This window comes from Anopheles cruzii, chromosome 2, assembly GCF_943734635.1.
Source record: "Anopheles cruzii chromosome 2, idAnoCruzAS_RS32_06, whole genome shotgun sequence".
Taxonomy (NCBI): domain Eukaryota; kingdom Metazoa; phylum Arthropoda; class Insecta; order Diptera; family Culicidae; genus Anopheles; species Anopheles cruzii.
This window is the reverse complement of record NC_069144.1, coordinates 20,076,404-20,099,654: the sequence shown is the minus strand read 5'-3', so window position 1 is coordinate 20,099,654 and position 23,251 is coordinate 20,076,404. Positions and strand designations below refer to the sequence as shown.

The 23,251-nt window shown below is 51.2% G+C and overlaps 1 protein-coding gene across 1 annotated transcript in view; it reads left to right on the top strand.

Moving 5' to 3' along the window:
• LOC128278622 (uncharacterized) overlaps nt 1–23,251 on the top strand; it is a 51,678-nt gene that overhangs the window by 15,594 nt on the left and 12,833 nt on the right. The window contains exon 2 of the mRNA XM_053017353.1: nt 19,541–21,825. Within this exon, the coding sequence (XP_052873313.1) occupies nt 19,541–21,825 (2,285 nt within the window). The remainder of the gene's footprint in view (nt 1–19,540; nt 21,826–23,251) is intronic.

Sequence of the window (23,251 nt, the reverse complement as noted above, 5' to 3'; positions counted from 1 at the left end):
TTAGGGGGGGTCCCTGGAGCGGCGCGTAGAGGAGCGATGTCGCAAGAGCCCTTGCCGGAGCCCTTTTGCTGGACCTTTGAGGGGGTTAAACACTTCGCCGCTGGAGTAGCGCCGGGGCCCAGCAGTCACTTCCTTCTCCCGTGGCTCGTGGGTGTTGCGCTCTCGGGGCTCTCGGTGGCTGTGTGTTGTACGTCCTACCGGCAAATAGTTGCATAAGTTCCACACGCCTCCCTCGAGCTAGTGAGGCGTGTTGTGTGCCGCAAACGGTGCACGATGATTAATCCAATTCGAGCACTCAAGAGAGCCTAACGCGGGGTGCCCTTTCAATGTCTTCGCAGCCGTCGTCGTCGCAACTGCACCTCTCTTGGCTGGCTGGCTGGGTGCAGACCGGAGAACTAATTTTGATCATCGAACCTCCAACTGGGGTGGCTGCTGGCAACCTAAATTGCTGCTAAAATACTCTCATCCTGCGTCTTACGTACGCGGCGCATAACGGCTTACCGCCCCGAAAAGACGCCGCTGGTAGTGACCAGAAGCCACAGCTCGGACCCGGCTGGAAATGAGGTCCGCAATTAAGCTACTGTGCTAAGCCGCGGTGTACCGTACGCGCCGTAACCGAGAGAGCGAAGACCGATGCAAAGACCGACCGCGCATGGGCTTCAATGGGCTTTTGTGGAGTAGGCAGCATAAGGGCATCCTGTCCGATCGCTCGACTTGGACGGGACGGACCCCTTTCTGTGGACCCAATTGACTTAAAAGTTCTGCCAGCTACCAGCTGCACACTCGTCGATCCCAGATGCACTTGATCGCCAGATGATCGCCGTCCCTCTCAGAAAAGTGAAAGCCATTCCGCGGAAGGCCTTTTAGCTTAGCTGCCCGCCCTTATCGCACCTCGATTCACGTATCGGAACGCCTGGAACCTGGAACGCCCCCCAAGACAGAACGGCGATAAAGATAAAGGAGCCCGCGACCGCGTTCTGTACTGCCTCGTTTGTCACTTTGCCTGCCGTTTCTCGATTGGAAGGTTTCGAAACCACCACCACCTCATACATGGACTCACGATTCCGAATGCCGGCTAGACCCCCGGCCACCCGGCCCGGCCTAATGGAGGCCGGGTGGTGACTCTACACCGGCGTGCATTCCTGGCCTATGAAACATTCCCTGTCTCCTCAGCTCAGGAGTGACTCCATGTCGGGGTCTCCCATCGGTGCCTGGTGCTGGTTTTGTAAATGCCAGACACGCGCGCCACACGCGGACCACGTTGTCACCAGGCAGGCCTCCAGGTCTTCGTGGGAGGGAAGGCAAGAAAATACCAAAACGGAACAGTGAAATCAAACAGTGAATTCAAATCTTCGTGAAAGGAAACGGAAACCCGGCCCCGGATCGGCCGGGGGCAGGTCAACGACACAGCCGACCACGCCGAATGGATCGTCGATGTTCCGAAAGGGTCGCCAGCGAGTTCTCTACGGTGGGTTAAACGGCGGCCACCGCGAGGTTAAACAGCAAACGCGCATAAACACTCTAGTGGACCGCATTGCTGGGCGACTTTGACATTCTTCAAATCGCTACAAAGGGCCGCCCTGTTGGCTAATGAGTTGCGCACTCTTAGAGGATCGGCAATGCGAAATGCTTGCGCTAGTATTTGTTCAGGGTTTCGCTTTTACTAGGTCTATACGTTGAGAAGTGAACTGTTTTTAACACACAAAATATGTTTATAAAATTTTTATGCGATTTTCTATTTTATTTAAAGTATGTGCCATCGCTAGCTATACATTTCTCCTATCTCTCTGCTAAATCATGGATTCCCAGAGGAAAGAATTCTTCGTCTTTTTAAGTACGCTAATTAGTCATCCCATTTCGACTTCCTCGTAGAAAAACGAAGAGCTGCTCAGCCAATACGTGTCCCATCGATGAAAATGAATGTTATTTGGAAAGAACCAAGTCTGGTGAATAACGCGGGGAGGGTCAGCAGCTTCCATCCAAGTGATTTGATAGTATCCTGAAACAGTTTTGTTTTTTGGGGACATGGAAGCCTCAGGCCACGGGCGACCAGGCGCCTCCATTTCAGAAAACAGGAACGGCTTTTTGGTCGTTTTCGATCAATGCATGGTTCAAATTGATCATTTGTTGTCAGTAGCGATCGGAATTAACGTTTCCATCAGGTTTTAGGAACTTGTGAAACACCACACCTTTCTGTCCCATCAGAAAGTCCGTTTTTTTGAGTCTTTCGACGCTTTTTTTTGTTAAGTCAAAATCGCCATTTTGAATTTTTTTAAACCACTTAAAGCACTGTGATCTTCCAAACACAAGTCCCGACAAGCATTTGGTGCGATTCCGATGCAGTTTTCTTCAAGAGGAACAGAAAAATTATAATCCCCGCAAACCGTCATTTTCAGGCACAAAAGTTGACATAGTTTAACCCTTTTATTGATGGGTTGCACACCGAAATAATTTTTGTTTCGACCTGAAATCAGTTACCTGATGTCAAAACAAGGTAATGATGAATGAACAGCAAAACTGGGAAGTCCCAATCGGCAGGTACAGCCATCTTTTTAACAGTTCACATCTCAACGTATAGACCTAGTAATTGTATCTGAATTTCAATTGCGAACCGCTCGAAACATAACCCATAAGGTTGATGAATACGTGGCACATGGCCGCCTCGCCTCGGTGGCATGCGCGGCAAATATTGACAGACCGCTCTCTTTCGAACTCATGATCCGATGATCGGATGTGTGTTGCTGTGCGGGGCCTGATCGGCGGCAGATGGCGTAATCGAATGGAGGTGCCATACTTCTGGTGCCGTCAGGGCCGCCGGGATGGGCGGGACGCACACACCGTACGGGAATCAACCCTGATCCCCTGGTGCCTGTGGGATCGCATTTCGTCATCGTCCTGTCCCGTCATCAGCATTTATTAATAAATCATCGTCCATTGGTTCAAGCTTTTTTTATTACCGCGAAGTTTAATGAGATTAAATCTAGACAAGCCGAGCCAACCCACGCCGAATGGTGGTGGTGGTGGTATGTGTGTATGGTGTGTATTATTTGCGGAAGTCATCACGTTTTGCATCACACTAAGCTGCCGATCGGTCGCCAATTTTTGTTTGATCCGGCTCGGGTTGAGATCATCACCGGCAAATAGGTTGATATGTTGTTCGGGGATATTTGTACTTTTTTGTTTCGAGTCATTAAACTTCATAATGATCATTCAGACAAACTTCAGTTCTTCATCATTTGATTCATTATAACGAGTTTATTAGGCTTTTTAGCTTGGTTACTTAGTCTTAGTACTATGCTGGTCGAAAAGTATCTTTAAGTGTCTTATCTCGTTGTTCTTGCTTTCTTTCAGCAGAACTTGCTGATACTATGGTTTTTTTTATTGGTTCTTAGAAAATTAGTTTTATTAGTTACAAACGTAACTTCATTATTTAGTTCTGTTTGTAAACCACATCGTTGCTTTCAAACCACAGTTTAGTATCTTTTTTTCTAGTTTCAATTTAATTTATGAAGTACATCATACACATTTTTCATTTTTCTTAAGTAAAAATAGAATTGAAAAATTGCAAAAATGCTGTTTAATTGAAGGAATAAAAAACACGAATGTTCAGATGACATCTAGCATACGAAACAAAAAGGCGATCATTAGGTGAGGCTCGACCGGCCGGCCTGCCTATGCTGCAGCATATTTCTATCCATAAGATCTGCAGTGTTTTGTATAAAAACCTATATACAGACCCCTATTAAACCGGCACACAATAATGACAAATGTTAATTTTGACACTCTTCTCACTTTGACATGAAACCATTACCGATCATCGGTGTTCGGAGTTGTTTTTTTGGGAACTTCTTCGCCATTTACCTACTGTTGCTGCTGCTGCTGGTGGCACATGTCAAAACATTTTTCTTAATAACGCACTTTTTAAAAGCGTCTGCCTTAGCGTCGTAGACACACAAACACACACATGACCCGCTTTGCTGTCGGGTTCCCCGTTTGTAATTATCTGGCTCCTTCAAAAAACAGCCCGTTTCGTTGCGATAGGGGACCCGAGTCTCTCCAGGACCCATTTAATATTCCTTTCTATCTGCTTCTCTCTTTCCGCAGGTACGTTACGTCGGACATCGGATCGGATGATTGACACTTTTTCCCTCTTCCCGCTGGGGTTGGGTTCTTCGCAGCGCCCATCGCTCTCGTCGTCGTCGCCCCGCGTATGAGAAGTTAATGTTTTGATTAATTACTGTTTATCCTTCGTCTCGCACCCATTAAACGAAATTAACTTTCTTGTGCGAGCTGTCATTTAATGGACACAATGGTGCTTTTTGGTGGTGTGCCACACGCGGCCATCGTGGCACGTTCTTTTTAGCGCCATTCGCATGCTGGCAGCATAAGTTTCTGCACACCACAACCGTTTATCGGCACACTGCGAAAGTAGAACCCGCGAACGGGCGATCCATTTCACGCTTGGATAGAACGGATGTGTGGGACCAAAACTGGGGCTGGTGTCTTACGATACTTGGTCCTGTCTCTCACATGGGGATCCCATATCCCCTCGGCAATATTCTGCTGTGTCGGCACAATGTCTGGCAAGGTATCGATTCGCTTTAATTGATGTGTCCGACCCCTCGGCAGTCTGGTCCTGGACTGGACTGTGGGTGTCTCAACGCTGTCTATACTTCGACTGATTAGATTCCTATCACCGCCACAATCAACAAACTCTCCGATGGTCTGTCATGTAACCGATTCCGGACGAGCGGAAATGAAGCCGTCGGGGAGGCGTTAATTGGGTGCATACACGTGCCGTCCTGGACTTACTAGATACGACGCCTCTCGGGGAGTGTAACAGCGGGAGTAATGGCCATCAGCTGCATTTGTTGTTATGGATCGAATTTCCGCCGCTGTCCCGATTGTGGGACCCCTCCCCAGAATTGGTATATTAACTTTATCAATTGTGTAATATCGAACGTGTTATTGAACCCGCGCCCCACAATCCTAGACGCTGTTCCAGTCCAAAAGGGTGGGCCTCTCTATGTCAAACCCGAATTTGAGCTGATAAGAAGGAGTGCACATAGCCCCGTGTTGGTGACCTATAGGTTCAGCTACAACTTAAGTGTAGCGCTCACTATGCCATGCTACAAATTAAGACATAGTTGGGCCGACTGTTTCGAAGCCGTTGTCTAATGCTGTGAAGCGGAGCAAGAGGAACTGGCGCCTGTCGGGCGGGCTGAGCATATATAGGGGCGTTAAGAGATTAACCATTCCCGGAAGCGGAGCGCCCGACGGACCGCTGCAGTTACGTGGTGGCGGTTGCTTCACCATTGGAAGCCCTTCAGACTCATGTATGAGGTGTGTCAATTAATCCTTGCGGTTTTTTATTCGACATTTCGGTTTCGGTTTCGTGCCGATAGAACTCCTCGTCTTTAGAAGCGGCGAATGGCGAATAAGTCGGCTGGAGTAACAGGGTCCCATCCGACAATTTCGACATAGGTTTTGCGATATGCGTTCGATCGTTGTCATGTTGAAAAATCAGCTTATCATGTCTTTTATCCCGTTCTCGTCGTTTTATGGCCAAAGGTTGCTTCAAACGCATTAATTGTTATCGCTGGGATTGTCCATCAATGATTTTATTAGGTTTTAAAAGCTCAAAATATACTACACCTTTTATATCCCACCATATTCCCAGCATATTTACCCCCGCTGATAGAGCAGTCGGTAGTGCTCTTCGCTGTCACGCAGCTGGCCTGGGTTTCGAATCCCGGGATCGGTTGTAACTCAACCGGCCATGGTTTCGATTCCCGATACCGGCGTGATAGGGGGGTTGGCGCGGGGCTAACAATCCCGCCCGTAAAAATGAAATGTTAGAGAGAGCACCAGAGATTAACATAGTCTCTGGTGCAGGCCAAGACCGCGCAGCGGTTGTAGCGCAAAAAAAAAAAAAAGAAGAAGAATATTCCCAGCATATCTTTTGCACAGTGAATATCGCGCTTTGGTTGCGATGGACCTGGTTCACCGGGCTGTACCCAGGGCTTTTTTGCGCTTAAGAATCTTAGCAAGACCATGTTCGTGTGACGACACTTTATCAGGAAGACAACTCGACTTTTTCAGATGCTTTTGTGATGAAAAAAATGGTGTCATTTACTGAATTATGAGATCTATTGTAAAACCGCAAGGATTAATTGACACACCTAACTTGTCCGTCGTTGCTCGGCCAAGTCCGCGCGATCGGCGGGTGTGTAAATCAATTTTACGAAATTCGTGCACGCCTCACCCATCTCTGGGTGTGCTCTGGCCCCCGACGCGGTGACGGCGATTTGTTTACACACGTCCGCGCCTCGCTTATCAGCAGCAACAGCAGCAGGCAGTTGTGACAGCAGCGGGGTTCGTCCCGATGATGAGATCAGAACTTCCAAAAAACCGTTACTGGCTGTCGAAGTTACCACCCTTCGATAACTCCGTTTCGGTTTGCGGAATGTTCTGCAACGATGTGGTCGAACGTGACTCACAATAGCGTGAACCAGGAACCGTCCGGTTTTATGTGAGACTGACAATTTATCCGCTACCTTCTCAGCAATGGCTTTATTAGGCTGCTTTGGAACCGTATCGGGACCGGCTAAGACGATCGGCTGGGCAAGGGACACGTACTCACTCGTTCTAACCTGGACTTTGTAGGCTTTGTCTTTGCCTTAGAAGGGCCGATAGAGCATGTCTATTAATGGCCGTAATTAAATGGAGCTCAGAAAATGAACAAACAGTATGCAAAACAAGCGCAGCGCTCGAAAGACATTGTTGCGCCCAAAAGAGGGTACCCGGTTTATGCTGTCACCACCGCCAAACACCCATTAATTGGTGTTTATGCTACTTTCCCTCGCTCGCTGGGCTGGTACTCGTCGCTGCACATGCGGGTCCTTTGTGCGGGTTTCCGGCCCGGGCTCTATGCTAATGTGAACATTTTCACCACAACGCCACTCGCCACTCTTGGTGACGCAACTTACGTGCGTGCGTGAGAAAATCAGACTTCAGCGCTACGGGCTAAGAGGTAACCGCAAAAGGAAGGTCTCTCTGTCGGGTTTTCGGGGCTTGTGTAAATGGCATATCATAAACTAGGAAAAGAGAAAGAAGCGCGCGCCCGAACAGCGGCAAATGAAGTGTGCACCTGCATATTGCTAATGCTTTCGGTCCCGGTAGAACTACGACCGCCCCGGCGGCTATCGCTGTGCAGGGTCTCTTCGCCTTCAGTTTTCCAATGCCCATTCCGTCCTTTCAAATTCCTCCCATTCCTTTTATCCCGCTAGTTCTCGTTTCTCGGTTCAATAATTATCGTAAAGTTTGATAATGATTGTCCGAAAGGTGTTGTAAATGTTGGGCTTTATTCGAGTTCCGAATTCGTTGCGGCGGTTTCTCAGGAGGCTTTCTCCCTCTCTGAGGGCTACGCGGACGATCGGTATAAATAGCGCACGAATCGAATCTCGAGATTTATTTTAATCGATTTAGACCCAAAACCACCGCTACATTTATGCTAATTCCGCGGTTAACGGTTGACCACCACCACCCCACGTGTTATGTTTTACGATCGATCGAGGGTAGAGGTATCCATGCAGAACAGCCAGCTGAGGGTTCTAGTTCCCCAGCGCTGGTGACGCACAACGTATGAAACCCTGAAACCGTTCGTGTCGTCATTTTCTGTTGATTTTTTCCCATAGATCCTCGAAACGAAGCAATTGCGGACTTCTGGAACACTCATGTCTAATGCCATTACCTGGCACGACGACATCCAAGGAGCCCGGCGGGAACAATTAAATCTCGACGGTACTGGCACCTCCGCACAGTGGCTTAGGCTCAACACGGAAGCTGTCTTTCCTTCTTTCCATCCTTTGGTCCTTCTTCGTGCGCGCGGCAAAGACTCCCTCCCGTGTTTGGAGATGATGTTCTTTTTCTTGAAACGTAATAGAGGACACACCTGATGAAACCTCCTCCGACAGTGCCCCTTCTTCGGGTGTAGGTGAACAAAGTCCAACAAAAAGAGCAACTCCGAACTGCCGCGAAGAAGGAAGTGTCCTAGTCCTGGCCGTCGTGCCGGGCTTAATCTTCCGACGACCCACGATCCCACGGTCCCTTTCGGGTCGGGTCTCTTCCGTCCGATCGAAGGATAATAGAATTAATTATTGCCTCTTGATTAAGGGGCTCACGATCGAGGATAGAAGGATGCGGTAGGCTTCTCGGGACACGGAGACACACGTTTTATTATTGAGATGAAGATTAAGGCATAGAGAGAGCCCCAAAATTGGACGGTCCGCAGTAGCAGCACCGAGGTACGGTTTCGCGGTGCGTGATCAAAGAGTCCGTCCATGCTCTAACTATCGAATGTAGATCGTGGCTCTCGGGGTCGTGGTTACGATCGATTATATGATTTCATTAATGCGTGTACGCGCGGGAGTCCAAATATGGACTGGTGGTTTAACGTAGGGCCCACGTAGATCCCTCATTACGGGCTGTGGTGAGCTGTGACAGTTGGTAAAGTTGCGTCGCAGAGTGATTAACTACTGTGTGTGCTGTGCTGTCAATACGCGGACTGAGGTGATCGGCCCTAGTCGCGCAGTTGATTTCCAGTTTGGTTTGAGCTCACGCAAAACATAAATTCAACAATCGGAACGGTAAGACAGACCCGAGGGGTGGTTGCCTGTCTTATCCCCTCCGGGCGGTGCCGTGTCCTCTTTTTAGCGCGCACAATCCGTTTACTCACTACCTTGCAGCTAAGTAGATAATTGTGGATTATTAGCCTGCAACCCTGAGGTGGTCGGTCTCAGCCGGGGCCGAACGTGACCTAATGTCAGCCTGGCCCGCGCAACCATCACTTATGAATGAATCCCGAATCGAGTGATTTGAAGTCTAGTCTTGTGATCGTTAAAAAAATGTCAATCAATGACACGCGGGGGGTAGGTGCTATGTGACATGATCAGCAACAGAGTTGTTTGGAGATGGCCAATTTCGCAAACCGGTGGCCCTCGACGGCCTCCGCTTCGATCCGGCACGGCATCAGCGAGGCTATCGCGAGGCGATTCTATAGATGAGCTGGAATGTCTCGAGTCTAATACATAAATGGCGTTAGTCTGATTGCATTAATCGCTTTTTCAGTTAGTATTAAACTTCAAAAAAAGCTGATAAAATGTGAAGCATTGCTTCGCTTGAAATTGACTTAAAAATTGTTGAAGAACTCCGCTTCATGAGAAGCAGAAAGAACCACTTCATGACCGAAATTGAAGTTGCATTAGTTGCATTGAGCATTGCATGAACCTTTGACTTTGAGAAAGCTCTGACCAGAATCAAGAGCGTGTGGATGATTCTGGACAGTATTTGACCATGTTTAAACGTAACAAATTTGACTTTTCTCGTCGATTGTCACATAATAGATCAAACGTGGACTCATCACGTCATTTCGGAATCGAAACGATCGTCATCTGAGTGGAGAGCAATCGCTGAACCTCGTTCAAACCGCCCGAAAGCACAACGATCGGCTGGAAAGGATTCGTTATTTTTGGATGTGCTTTTAAGTAATATTCATCGACTATCTTGAGAAGGGAAATACCATCAACAGTGAATATAACCTTATTGGAGAGTTTGAAGGAAGAAATTGCGGAAAAAACGACCGCAAATGGCAAGGAAGTTTATTCAAATGTTTCATCAAGACAAGGCATCGTGTCAAAACAATCGCAAAACTACCTGAATTAATCAAATTGCTAATTAATTTTGAACAAAAAACCACGTTTTCTCATTTAGGCTCGGAATTTTTCAACCCATCTGTTAAAGCCCTACAATTAAGCCTCGCAAAGCTCACGCGCAGCATTTTGGAGGTTATGGCGGTGCTTATGGCGGCGGTGATGATCGTCTCGCGAATTGCACCTGCTGCCACCACCGGGTCGGTGCAATAAACTGCGGATGGTGCCGCTGCTGCTGGTGGTCCGACGACGTCTGGGCTGTGTAAGAGGTACCGGCGAACCGGCGGACCGGAACACCGCGCGATGAAACGCTACGGCGCACCGATTCCTCGTTCACTCGCTCGCTGACATCTCGCTGATCACATTACGTCAATTTTTCGTGTTCAACCTCCGGCCTCTGACCCGGGGTCTGTCTGGTGGCGGCTCCCTCTGTGTCTGGCCGTGTGTTGGGTTGTTTTCGGAAATCGGTTTCGGAACGCCCAAAAGATCGTTGCGTAACACTCTCGCGGACCGTGTCGCGAATCGACAGCAGCGTTCACTGCCGTGAAGATGGGTAGTAGAGAGGGCTCTACCGCTGGTATGTCTTCACCGGAAACTGTGGCTCACGCGCGGGTCTTTGGCGCAACCCGGCGCGGGGAAGGCATTTCGTGCAGTGCCGTCTCCTGCTGTCGATGGCCGGCGGTGACCGATACCACGACGATCGTGGTCAGTGTCAGCCGTAATTGCGAGGACTGCTCGAATTTGTTGAGTGTGGCACTCAGTGCTGGTCAGTTTTGTGTGATGTCGCGTAGCTGAGTTCGAACCGGAGAGGTCAGTGGGTTACGACGATCGCGCGAGGTATCATCTGACAACGCCGACCCGCTCGGTGTAAAGTGGGTGACTGAAAGTGATCGCTGATAATAACTGCTGCGTGTGAAGGTGAAGTGCGCGTTGAGCTGTGTGGAGCTATAAACTAGAGCCCTTCGTGGGGGCCTAATTGGGACGCTTTGTTCGTGTGCGCTGCAGTAACAACACTGTCTAGTGAGTAGGTAGTCTAGACCTAACGGACCTTAGAGTCATAAAACTACTTCTGTTTCCACTAGTCGTTGGCTAATCTTATTGGGTCTAGCAGGCCAGCAATTAAGTTGTCAACTAAAGCTGAAGGTCACGACCAGATTTGGGCTCGGGGCCCTAGGTACTGTAGAAAAACTGTAAAACATGTCGGATTACGTTGCTGTTGATATCGCCAACTTGGCCGACTTGACTTGTGACTTGATTGTGACTTGATGTGACTTGATTTGTGATTCGACTCACAAAACATCCACTAGAGGGCATCTCCTGATCGTTGATCGCTGATCTTCGGACACAGCCATCAGGACCTTGGTTTTCCATAAATCACCTACTTAGCCAATTTCACACGTCCCTCGCCGATGGCGTAAGTCGATTGATTTTTACACCCCGTCCCGGGACCTCCAAATGCATTCTGAATTACAGAGATCGTCACCAAAAGTGGATTGATATTCTACAACCGTGTGGGGTGCTCTGCAAAAAGTGTATCGCAATCGAGCACTTGACCGCTCTAAGGAGGTGTGCACTGACCGCAAATAATTCGCGGTGGTGCCGTACGGGAATAGCACACGACCACATTACCATTACGCGTCAGGTCTGGCATCTGCGGTCGGAGCGATCCATCGGAATGCAACGTTGCGGTGGCGCTGGTGCTGTTGTTGTGGACACCCGCCCATTATCGAAATCCAGCAGACCTCAAATTACCATACCGAGGTGTGTTCCGAGCGATCCATCGCATCGCTAATGGGGGGCCACCAACCGGTTAGTAGGGTCCTGCGTGGACACGCTTTCGTTCGTTTCACCTTCGGGACTTTCGTCACCATACCGTGGCCCATTTTTTTGGCCCTAGCATCCAAAACCCTTCAATCGGATGCAGACCACAATGGGGAAAGGTTAGTGACGGGTTAGGACGTCTATTGATCCAGCACAACATGTAGTGTGCATATTTCTCAGACAGACAATTGGAGACATTCGTTTTGGCGAAGTTTACGAGATCCTTGAGGCCATCCACCAGACAAGCTAGGAGAAGACCTGAACTGTACTAAAAATTGGAGACCATTTACCCGCAGATTTTTTACCCGCCTGAGGAGTACCTAGGTATTTTTGGCGATGCGACGATCGCAGGTCCCATTCGGCCATACGCGTGGGGTGTGTACCCCATTAAGGAGCCTCCATCTGTGTGTGGGGACTGTAGAATTTTGCACCATGATGCAATCCAGCTCTCAAACCCCCGTATTCATCTCTTGGCTGGCTGGTTGGCTGGTCCGGTGTGCGCGTCTTCGGGGCGCGGATCCTCCCAATCAGCTAATTCCCAATTCCATTTGCGTAACGCACCCTCCGGCAGGCAGCGGTCCGTAACGCGACGTAGACGCGCTGCAGTCAAGATGATTAGTGGCGACACGATCAATCTGTGCAAATCTGTGTGTTAGCTCACTCGTGCCGCGCGCCTTCACATTTGGTAACGATCCGATTTGGTGGCTGTGGTGGCCCCTTTGATTACCTTTCGCTCTGATACATATTCATGAGCCCGCGCCGTGCCGCGTCTCGTGTGAGTTACCGTACGACGATCATCCTCTCGGTCGTGGTTCGTTCGTCAAGACGTCATTCCCCCTGGCTTGGCGTTGCTTGGTTGCTACAACCTTTACGACTTCAACACACAGCATGTGGTCCAGCAATAAGCTATCGGGGTCTATGGTCGGGTGGACAGCTGACTGGGAGACTGCGGGGCGCCTGTGTAGGTGGTTGGTTCGATGACTTTTCGCTGGTCTACTTCGTGGTTCCCAGCGCTGGGAGGGTTCCCTTACGACTCTCAACCGTCGTGAAGTTGGTGGTCGGGATGATTCAACCCTCTGCTCTCCGAAACGGCCCCCGTAGGTACACGTGCAAGGAACGGGCGCGAAAAGCGCCACATTCAAGTCCACCAAGCGGCGGCCGTCCATTATCTGACACGAACGTGAGAGTTTACCGCGGGTACGATTATCATGTGGTCCCGTGAGCTAGTTAGAAGGGATACCTTCGCGTGATCCACCGGCGGCTGAGGTAATCTTCCAGCTGAAATCCCCTTGGTCTCGATCCTGCGACGCAATCGGACGGCTGAGCCTGCTTGTCATGCCTACCGGTTGCTGGATTGGAGGAATTGATTGCTGTGGACGGCTAAGAAGCTCCGAAATACCGGTTTTTCTCTCTCTCCGTCAAGATATGGTCATTAAACTTTGTCACAATTTTGAGTAGCAAACGAGTAAACAGCGGGCGGGGAAGCATGATGATGGAGCGTGCCTTGGCACGTCGTTTAATGTCAAGGTTAGGGAAGGTGTCACTCGGTGTTCTTTCCGTGACGGCGTGCTGGCGATCAGATCGTCGATGTTTTGGGCAAATTTTGCTTCCCTGCTTTTACCTCCTGGCGCGCGCGAACTGCTACCGGTTTTAGGGGGCCCAAACAGGATGCTACTGGAAGACACACCTCATCCGGCGGCCAGCCGTTGTTTGGCAGGAATTCTTGACGCAGTCAATATTGACACATTTTGAAGAAGAAACCGAGAAAACGAAGCGAAGTGTATTGGGAATGTCAAAACTAAACAACACTGGTGTCGATTGTGTTGGCCCGTCGAAGTATTTGGTTGGCTTCTACTGATTGCTTCTCTGTGACTGTTGTTGATTTGAAACGCGTCACCCGTCATGCCTGAAAGATCCTAAACTGTATTTTTATTTTCAACCCACAATCCGCAAACCCAATCATGGCCTTTCAATGCGCTTTAGCAACAGCCTAACGTTCAGACAATTAAGAAATTCAGGATTAAATTTGGCTCTTTGCGCTATTGAAAATTACATTCGAACTCGGCAAATGATTACTCCAAATGATTATTTTGAATAATCGAAATTCGCAAGATGAGCAAGCACTCTTTTACCAAATTACAGAGACTACGAACAAAGTTTCACAATAAACCTCTCTGATTGATGACGAACGATACATACTGATTTGAGAGCTTGTTTTTACAAGTCGGACTAGCTTGACTACGAGTTGCTCCGACACCCAGAATCTCGTGTTGGACGAAAACCATCATTCAATTTATAGTGACAAGCAAGAACTAATCGTTCAATAAGTCCTGAGGCTACAATGAGTGTTAACTACAACATAAGCTGAAGAGCTGATTGGATTGGGATATTATTCTTGGTTCTAGGCTAGCGTTTACTGTGAAGATACTATACACAAAGCATTTATAACTCTCGGCTTCGTTCTCAGCTTCGTTGTCCTTGTTTTTGTTGCACTTCGGTTCGTCCCTAATCGGACTTCCGGTCCGTCCTTGCGGCCTCAGATCAAGCAATAAACCGGAACCGGCGCTTGAGATGAACATTCAATGTTGGCAACGCGTCCCGTTGTCTTTGGATATTATCCCATATTACCCCAAATATTGGGCAAAAATACTCTGTCTGGGCAAAAGACTCTGTACTCTGTAAAGCGTAATTCTCGTGTCCTGTGGACCTATTAAGGTTTGTAATCTGGGATTAAAACTCTACGCTGTTGTTGTTGTTTACGGACGAAGTTTAATCGGGATTGACAGGAGATCGATACTCTCAAACCCAAGTCCAATTGAAATCGATACTCGTTACCTCCCCAAAATACGAATGCAATTTCGAATGTTTCCCACAATACCACACCCTAAGCTGGCCTGCTGGGTCCGGTGCAAACAGTGGTAATTCCCTCCGAACGATGTCTTAAATAATCGGAACCTTTGCGTGCTGTTGTTTGCCTATTTTTTTACGCAACCCTCGCAAAGCACGCAGATCCTTAGGGATGGTGAAAACACGCCATATGTTCCGACTATTGGCTCTGGACCGAGGAACCATTAGAGCACTTCCCACAAACAACAAACACACACACACACAAGCAGAGCTCGACCGCAAAAGCCACAAGTGCATCGCCGCAGGAGTATCGCGGCGCCAAGCGACGGGGAGGAGTTTGGCCAAACAGAGCACGGCAATAAAAACAATGTTGCCAACGGCCAACCCGAAACATTTTCAGTCCCGAAACTATGGGCCGGTACTCACTTTCGGACCCTGCAATTTTCACAAGGGCACCCCACCAGAGCCTGCCTGACCCCTGCCTGCCTGTGTGTTTCCGGTGCGAGGCCCTTTTCCGGAACTGGGACGGGAGGGTGACATCAATAGCGCACACAGCGGGCGCGCAGCTCGCCAATTGCAACATACCGAGCTACGAGCCCGATTAAACGGTTCCGACCGGATCCGAGAGATAAGGTAACGGTGTAGAGCAGGGCTCCGGTGTGTGCGGAATTTGATTGCAACGCTCGCGGCGCAACCGAAACGATTTCTGCCAACGCTTTGTCCGGTGCCGCGCACCCCTCGGCGCGGAGAAGATACCCCGAGTTGCCGTGCCCGTTCCGGGGCGTTACAACCCAACAAGGTACAAAACAGGGACCCTGCAGGGATCCTGGGTGCTTCTTCGTCCATTCTTCCTCTTGGTACCGATAGTATGGTTCCATTCACAACAACAGCGGCGGCCTCTCTCGCTCTCTGATCCGATCGCGACGCGCGGCAGCTGTGCAACTGTGGCCATGTTCTGTGGCGCGGTCCGTGCGGATGTTGATTTTCCGAGGTTAAGCATCCGAAACGCATTACGCGGCCATTCGATCGTTCCGCCGTTAATTCGTTTCCCGCGCACCCTCCAATGGTGCCGTGGCGTCACAAGTTTGTGAAGGTCACATCACGGCAGCGCCGGGTCCCGGGATTAGGGTGTAGCCGAGGGTGTGTGCGTGTTCCGGACACTCCCGCGGAGGGGGAGACCCTTTTACACCTCATAGCATAGAATGTTTAATTACTGCAGCAGCCCTTCGCGAGGATTCTCCGGCCGGCCGGCCGTCGTGCCAGCTGTTTTGTGCTAGTTGTCGGTGTCGTCGCCAGAGGGCCAGAGAGCGAGGTCAGGGCCTAGAAAACAGATCAAACTGTAGCCGACCGCCCGATTCTTTCTATTTCGGTGGCCTGTGTATCCAGGCCAATCTCAACTAGACCAGACCCCTCACTCCGTGATGTCGCTCCGTAGGTCGCGTTTCGCCGATAAATTGCATCTTCACGCAATTAATTGGCTCCATTTTTAATTTTCTATGTTAAGCCGTTCGCGGGACGCCGCCAGTTCTCTTGGCCGCGCTGTTTTATTGTTGAAATTTAACAAAATTAAATTAACCCAAAACAGAGCGTTTGACACGCGGCGGGGCCAACCAAAAGTGGGTTCCCCCGTTGCAGTGTTGGGGTGGCCAAACATTTTGTTGGCGCTCCATTGTGTCTAGACTCGGTCGACTCGGAGTGGTGAACGGAACACAACCCCGGAACAGTCACTCTGTCACCCGAGCATCATCGTCATCCGGTCTGGGGGTTCCGTGATTAACAGCGGGGTTTACTGGTTGTTTCGGAAGCACTTTCGGCACCTTGCCGGCCGGCCGTCCGGTTGGAAAATGTGCTAAAACGGTCTTCTACCGTTGCTGGCCTCGTCGCCGTCGGACACTTAAGCCCCAATTCGTGCCAAAAAGTCTGTCCCCGATCGGAGTTGACGACTTTATTTCTGTGGTCAGTCAGGCCATTACGATGCGGGGCCCCTGGTAAGACGCAGCGGAACTGCTGCTGGGACGTGTCAGTGGCGCAGCTATTAGGCTTATATTAACCGTGCGAAAACGTAAAATGATGCTGTGCACCGCACCACGGAGAGGAAGGCGACAGAGAGGATCCATTGTTTGGAACCACAAGTTCAGGGTTGCCGCTTGTGAAGGTGGAACTTACTGGGCAATGAGCGGTGGTTTAGTGACGACAGTTTTTGTTCGACATTCGGGACAAAGAAGTCCAACTGCTGCAAGAGTTGACGGATGATGGATGCACTCATGCACTCGCTCTGCCAAAAAAGTGTCCCAGCTCTGGTGCATTCGTTTAATGCATCCTTAATGCATGCATTTTATTTGCTACTATTATGTTAGCAATTGTTTCTACCATTTAGCTACCATAAGATTTAGTTATCTTAGCTAACAGACGCAAGATTTTCTCACCTTTATTTTTATTGTTTTTAGACGCACAGCAAAGGATTTCAATTCAATCTCGACAATTGAAGATATCTTGCTGAACTAATTTTTTTCTAAATTTCAGTGCTACTTAGCAAAAATCTGGAAGATACACACAAGTGTCTATAAGTTACGTTACGCTCTTCAAATATTCCATTATATTCTCTTATACCTCGTAATCGTCCACTGGCACTTGTAAATCGCGAAGATCACGTGCATTGTTTGGACCATCCGAAAATGGACCATCAATGGAACGACCGAGTTGGCCAACAAAAGGATGCTCAACATCATTTCTTAGCCTCATGCTCTTTACCGAAAATTGTCTCAAATCAGTTCAACGCAACCAACGCAATCTTCTGCAATGTGGGGCCAAAGTCCTGTACCAACCCGTTCGCTCTGTTTCGCTCTCAACCATGGACAATCTGCGCGATCATTGCTGATCGTGCATGAATCGTGCCACACACAATTCTGTCGGCGGTCAGAATAATATACACATTGATGAGCTTCTCGACGCGCAGATGGACGCAAGACACCGCCGACGTCGTCTTGTGGCTGTGAAGTAGCTGACGATGCGGTTTTATCAAACGGAATCCACTTGTGGCCAGCGTGGATCATTCGATGCAAATGTGCATGCACATTGCCCTGCCCTTACTCGGTGGTCGGTGGGCCTCCACCGCCAACACCATTAACCTCGCGACGACGGACGGGATCATTGGTAATTTATGTAAATTGCGCCAAAGTGCACCAACAGTGGAGCGCTGCTCGGGTGCATTCTGATTGATTTGTAAAGGGCCGCTCGCTGTGGCCGACTCTCGGGGTGTGTTTATTTATTTGTCCATTGTTGGCGTCCATCTCGCCGTCGGCGCAGAATCATGAACGCGCGCGTGCTCGTGTCTGTTTTCGTTTGGTCCCCGATTTGGACCGCCACGAGACGTGCGTACGGATGTACTGTCTTCCCTTTAGTCTCTCTAGTCTGTTGAGGGTAGCAAAAAATGGAAACGCCCCCCGGGGTGTAGACGACGTGTCTACGCCGGTGTCACACTTCCCGGTACACAATTCTGGTCCGGCGATTCTCCGCCAGTAGAAGAGCTCTGGACGCCTAACCCAGCTGCTGGTCTGGTGGCCGCTAGGTTTTTTGCGCTGATACCTGTGCTGAAAGCTTGGCTTTGTTATGGTAATTAGTGTGACTAATCTGGGCTCGTAACATACCCCATCCCAAAGGCGTGGATCTGACGTGTGGTTGAGCGACGCCACGGCGAATGACACCCGTAGTTGGGTAGCAGGAGGCCATCGGCTCTCGAAGCCGCCGTTCCCATCGAGCTGTTTCGAAATCGAGAATCGGTGAAGCTTTTGATGAGGCTGTCTTGGGGTTGTCTCTCTGTGGAACCTCCTCGGTACCAATTTGTGTACTAATCGTAAGCTTTGGAAATCAAAGTCCGTGTTGATGTCATAACGCACACTTGGATGCTGCGCGTAGGACTGACTCGTACGGCGCAATGGCAAAGGGGCCGGGCCGGACAAGGTTGTCGCCGCGATTGGCCCTTCGGAACCATCCATTAAGGTGCTCCCGCGTCGCCGGCAGTGTCCCACCTACTGCTTCTGCTGCCGTCGGTACGCGCGGGTGTAGAATTAAGTGTAATTACAACCTGTAAAGGTCGCGGCTTAAGTTCGCGCTCCCCACACCAGACTACTGGTGACTATTTTTGGGTATAATAATACCCGACTACGTGTGCCACTGCACCACTCCCCGACTGACCTTGCTCCCCGAGTGGCCAAGCCCTCTAACACAGCGTTCCAGCCCCCGGACTGTTTGCGGTGCGATTCGAGCTTAATGAAGTGAATCTAATTACTTTGAGCCACATTCCCTAGGCTGGCCACGCACACAGCCGAGAAAGGGTGCGCCGGCCGGGTGCGCTAATAAAGCCACAAATCATTTATCGTGCTCATCTCTCTCTCTATCGGATGCTGGCTCGGGTGCTGGCCCAGGTCGGGTTCTACCAGGATGTTCAATAAGTTCGGAGCCTCGATAACAGAGGACGCTGCTGAGGGCCCAATTTTTTTTGTTATATTGGTACACTGTTCATATGAACGGATGTGAACGTTTCATTCCAATCGCTCACTTAATTCTTAGTTTACGAGCCATATTGTTTACAAGCATTTTTTAATTTTTGGAATGTTTAGCAAAAGAAATATGTGAACGACCTTCACCTTCAGAACTCTTCGCCTTCAATTAATACATTGAAAGCCTTGAAAGGTCGTATTGAATTCATAAATTGGAATCTCGTTGGAACTGATGTGACGGATTTGATAAAATTGTGTTTTTCTTATCCACAACCGCAAAACTTATTAAACAGCCTAGAACCGGAGGCCGGGTGTCCCGTACACGTTCTGAACGCTGCTGGCGTTATACAGTTCGTTGAGATGCACCGAGATCGGCACCGCGGAGTGCGTCGTTTGATTCTCCACGACCACCGAAACCGATTGAATGGGAAGCACTCAGTGCGCTCTCGGGAGGCTCTCGGGGTGGTTCTCAGGAATTGAAACAAATACAATCAGTCATCAGTCGTCGTCGTCGTCGTCGTTGCGGTGCGTTCTCCCTTGACGAGTCTGGGGCGCGCTGGGTCTTACTGGCTGACCCGACCCGGGGCGAACTGGCGGCCGGGCTCAATTAATTTCAATAATAACCCCGCTCCCGCATGGGTTTCTTTCTCGCCCCCGACACAGACTCCGCCGGTATCTTGCAGAAGTGGAGCAAGCTGCGCCGTCGCTGCGCCTCGTTCAAATCAGTCTCCGGTCCGGCATCGCTCGACTCGGACACCAACTTCATCTTGGCCGAGCACCCGGGCCACTACCAGATCATCAGCACGGCCACCGGCTCGCCGATCCAGCAGCCGCGATCCGCCGCCGCCGCTCAGCACCACCACCAGCCGTCAGTGAAGCTGCTGCACCACCACCACCACCATCATCATCAACCGCAGCATCATCTGCTGCATCAGGCGCAGCAACGTCAGCACTATCTGGCCCATCAGCATCATCACCGAGTGCATCATCAGCAACACCAGCTTCACCACCATCCACTGGTGGACTATCCGCTTCCTGGGAGCCACCATCACCACCAACACCATCCGCTGCTGGAGTCTACGGCCGGCCGGGGAGGGTACGACCAGAAAAACTGGGAACTGCGCCACTCGAGCTCGGGCGGCTCGTCCGCTAGCGCTTCGTCCGGTTCGACGGCGGCAGCCGCTACTACCGACGAGTACTGGCAGCACCCGCTCCATCACCCGCAGCACCACCACCACCAGTTCGTGGAGCCGAGCGATGTGAAGTTGTGGCGTCTCGGAGCCCACCAGACGTACGCCCATCGGATACATCCGGCGCAGCAGCGACGCAGTGCCCACAGCATCGACTGGGAGTACAACGTGCAGCGGTACGAGAACATGTGTGACAAGTTGGCCCAGGTGGCGCCGGCGGTTCCGCTGGCACCGCCGGTAACGGCGGCCCGGATCTTCCGCACCGAGAAGCTCCAGTACTACGACGAACTGGCCGACACCGCGGGCCGGCAGAAAGGCGACGGAGGTGCTGGTGGTGACGCTGGTGCTGCGATCAAGGTGGCCAAAGAGATCAAACTACCCAGTCTGAAGACGTTCAAGTCGGCCTCGATGCGGCTGCCAGGCCAGAAGTCCTCGATCCACGAGGTCCAGCAACTACTCCGGAGCAAGTTTAACCGGATCCACGCCGGTCTGCGCAAACGGCGTGCCCTGTCGGTCCAAGAAGTGTTTCAGGTGCCGCCGGTTACGCCAGTACCGCCACAACCCGGAGCGGACGTAACTCCGAGCAGCAAACCGACGTTCTACGTCCCATCGCCACTGGTCACCGAGCGGAGTCCTCATGGAGCGTTTACGCCACGAAGCCGTCGCTACAACGAAGACGACGAAGATGAAGGTGATGATCCGGCGGATGGAGTTTCTCGGTATGAACTGCTGGATGGCGGGATGGCCGGCGATGAGCTACTGCCGGGTGAGGACGATGGTCCGGTCAGCTTGCCGTACATCAGCGAGAGCGCCACAATGTTGCCCCCCGAGCCCGAGGTGCCGACCCCGCCGACCACTGCAACCCCGAAGGTGCACCTGCGTTCAGCCGAGCACAGTCCCAGTCCGCGGAAGGAACGCACCAAAACCTGGTACCGCAGTATCGACTTTAACGGGGCGCTCCAGAAGCTGGACCTGCAGCGCCACTCGCTCGATATCGCCGGTAAAGGCACACCAAAGAAGATGGCGGGACCAGTGGACCAGAGGACCAGCTCACCGAGCCCGTCCGTGACATCCAAGACTCAGGAAAAGCCCCAGTTCTCGATCGGGGGGCGCGTCAGTTTGCGGGAGCGCGTCGAAAACATGAACCTCAGCCGGTTGCGACCCTCGAAGCCGAGCGCCCCGACGAACGACGGTGCCGGAAGTCCAACACCGGTGGCGACGGCCAAGAAGACAGTCAAGAAGCTAACGGACATTCGAAAGATACGGCCCCGCAGTCATTCGCCGCTCAAGAATATCAAGATTAACCTGTCGCCGGTCAAGAAGGGACCGCCGACACCGGCGACGTTACCACCGGCCGGAGGTGGCGAACCTTCGGCGAAGGCATCGAAACGCGAATCGACAGCGGGCGGTGGCCTGTTTGGGCGACTCAACCGGATGATGCACCAGCACGGCCTGGGGAACTCCGACAAAGTTGCGCAAGTCCGGAAACCGAACGGGAAAGCGACGCCACCCGCCTCTGGTGGTGGTGGTCCCAAAACGGGCACCGATGGGACGTGCGGTGGCGGTCCAACCACTGATAAGGCGGCCAACGGGCACCAGCTCAGTGCTGTCGGTGGGAATGTTAGTAAACAGTCGACGATACAGAAGCTCACGCAGCTCAGCAGTTGCAGTCGGCGGGAGCAGCAGCAGCAGTTGCAGCAGTTGCAGCAGTCCAAAGCGGAAACGCACGACGAGCTACGTGACCGGAAATCCAAACAGGTGAGTCAGTGGGGCGCGTTCTTTCACCCGCGTTCGATGACACTCTACACCCGGTTCGGTGAGCTATCGCCACCGGGAAGCATTCTGGTAGGGAAGTTCCGTGTTCAGAAATTGTAATCCGACGGACTGCAGTGAGGTGGCGTCTTCCGTCTTATCGAGACCTCCAGGTTCCATTAGTGTTGGCCGCAAATGAAGCGGTTCCGAGTGCGGGAGACCCGCGATCGTTTCAGATAAAGTGTCACGGGTGGGGGCTAGTTGAATGAAAACGAGCGTGAACATGAAGCCCCAAATTGTGACCTAAATTTGGAGGTCCATACATCTGCCGACGACGAGGTGTCAGCAGTTGGGTTCCCTCCCCACGGGTCCGTCGCAGATGACGACAAGCGAATCAGCTGATGAGCGGAAGCTACTATTTCCGTCCGGGCGGGACACCCCACGGTGAGGTAACAACACAAATGATGGACCATTTTTAATTGGGATCGGGGGGCCGGCCACTATATCCCAGGTTCCCAGGGCGCGCGCGGAGCCCATCATCGTCCGGTGCGATGTTTATCATTCGCGGGAGCTGATTGTACGATTGTAAACATTGTTATGCTAATCACGACGCCACCTGGCCTCTAGTAGAGTGTGGGGGCCTCTACCGGATCAGGGCTCTTCCCAGAACCGCCGTCATCACTCTCTCGCTGTCAGTGCACCAGACAGACAGAAAGCAGGTTTATTGCGTGGAGAACCAGGGACTCCGACGGTAATGGACCGTGCTTGAAAGTGATTAGTTTCACGCACCGTGCACCGTGTTTCGGTGTCGGTCGGTCTACGACTCATCGCACGACAGCCGCCGGGGAGGGGCCAGTAAGTGCTTTAATGTCGCTTCCTCGTCATGTTTTCGGCGCGCCGGAAAGTCGGTACCGATCAAAGAGAATGGACCCCGACGGAACGGACTTGGTACACGTGACCCGACGGATTATTCCTTGCGCCGCTGGTGCACTGCGCTGCGTGAGAACGCCACGGACGACGGTGTCCGAATGAGAATGAGTTGGGGCTATCTCGAATGGCCCTCGAAGAACAGCAATCAAGAGAAAAAATGGTAATAACGGTCTGGACCATAATCATAATTTCGCGACGAGCCTCTCTGGACAGGTCTGGTTTGAATCTGGTTACGATCCGCGCTCGAAGACATCCAGGCGGTCGATCTTTTCGGTAGCCATAAATGGTGACACCACAACCTGTCACCGTGTTTCGGTAGCTGAAATCGACACCACTCGGCCGATTGGACAAGTCAGTCGGCTTATTTTAAGTGTCAGCTAACTAACAACCTCAAACAAAAAAAATCGCTCGTTGATTGCTGAAGGCCACCCGTGTGTTTCCCCAAATTGAGATCACCTTCAGTTGGGGAAGGTCTGCCGGTCTGTTGGGGCCTCCACTCCCA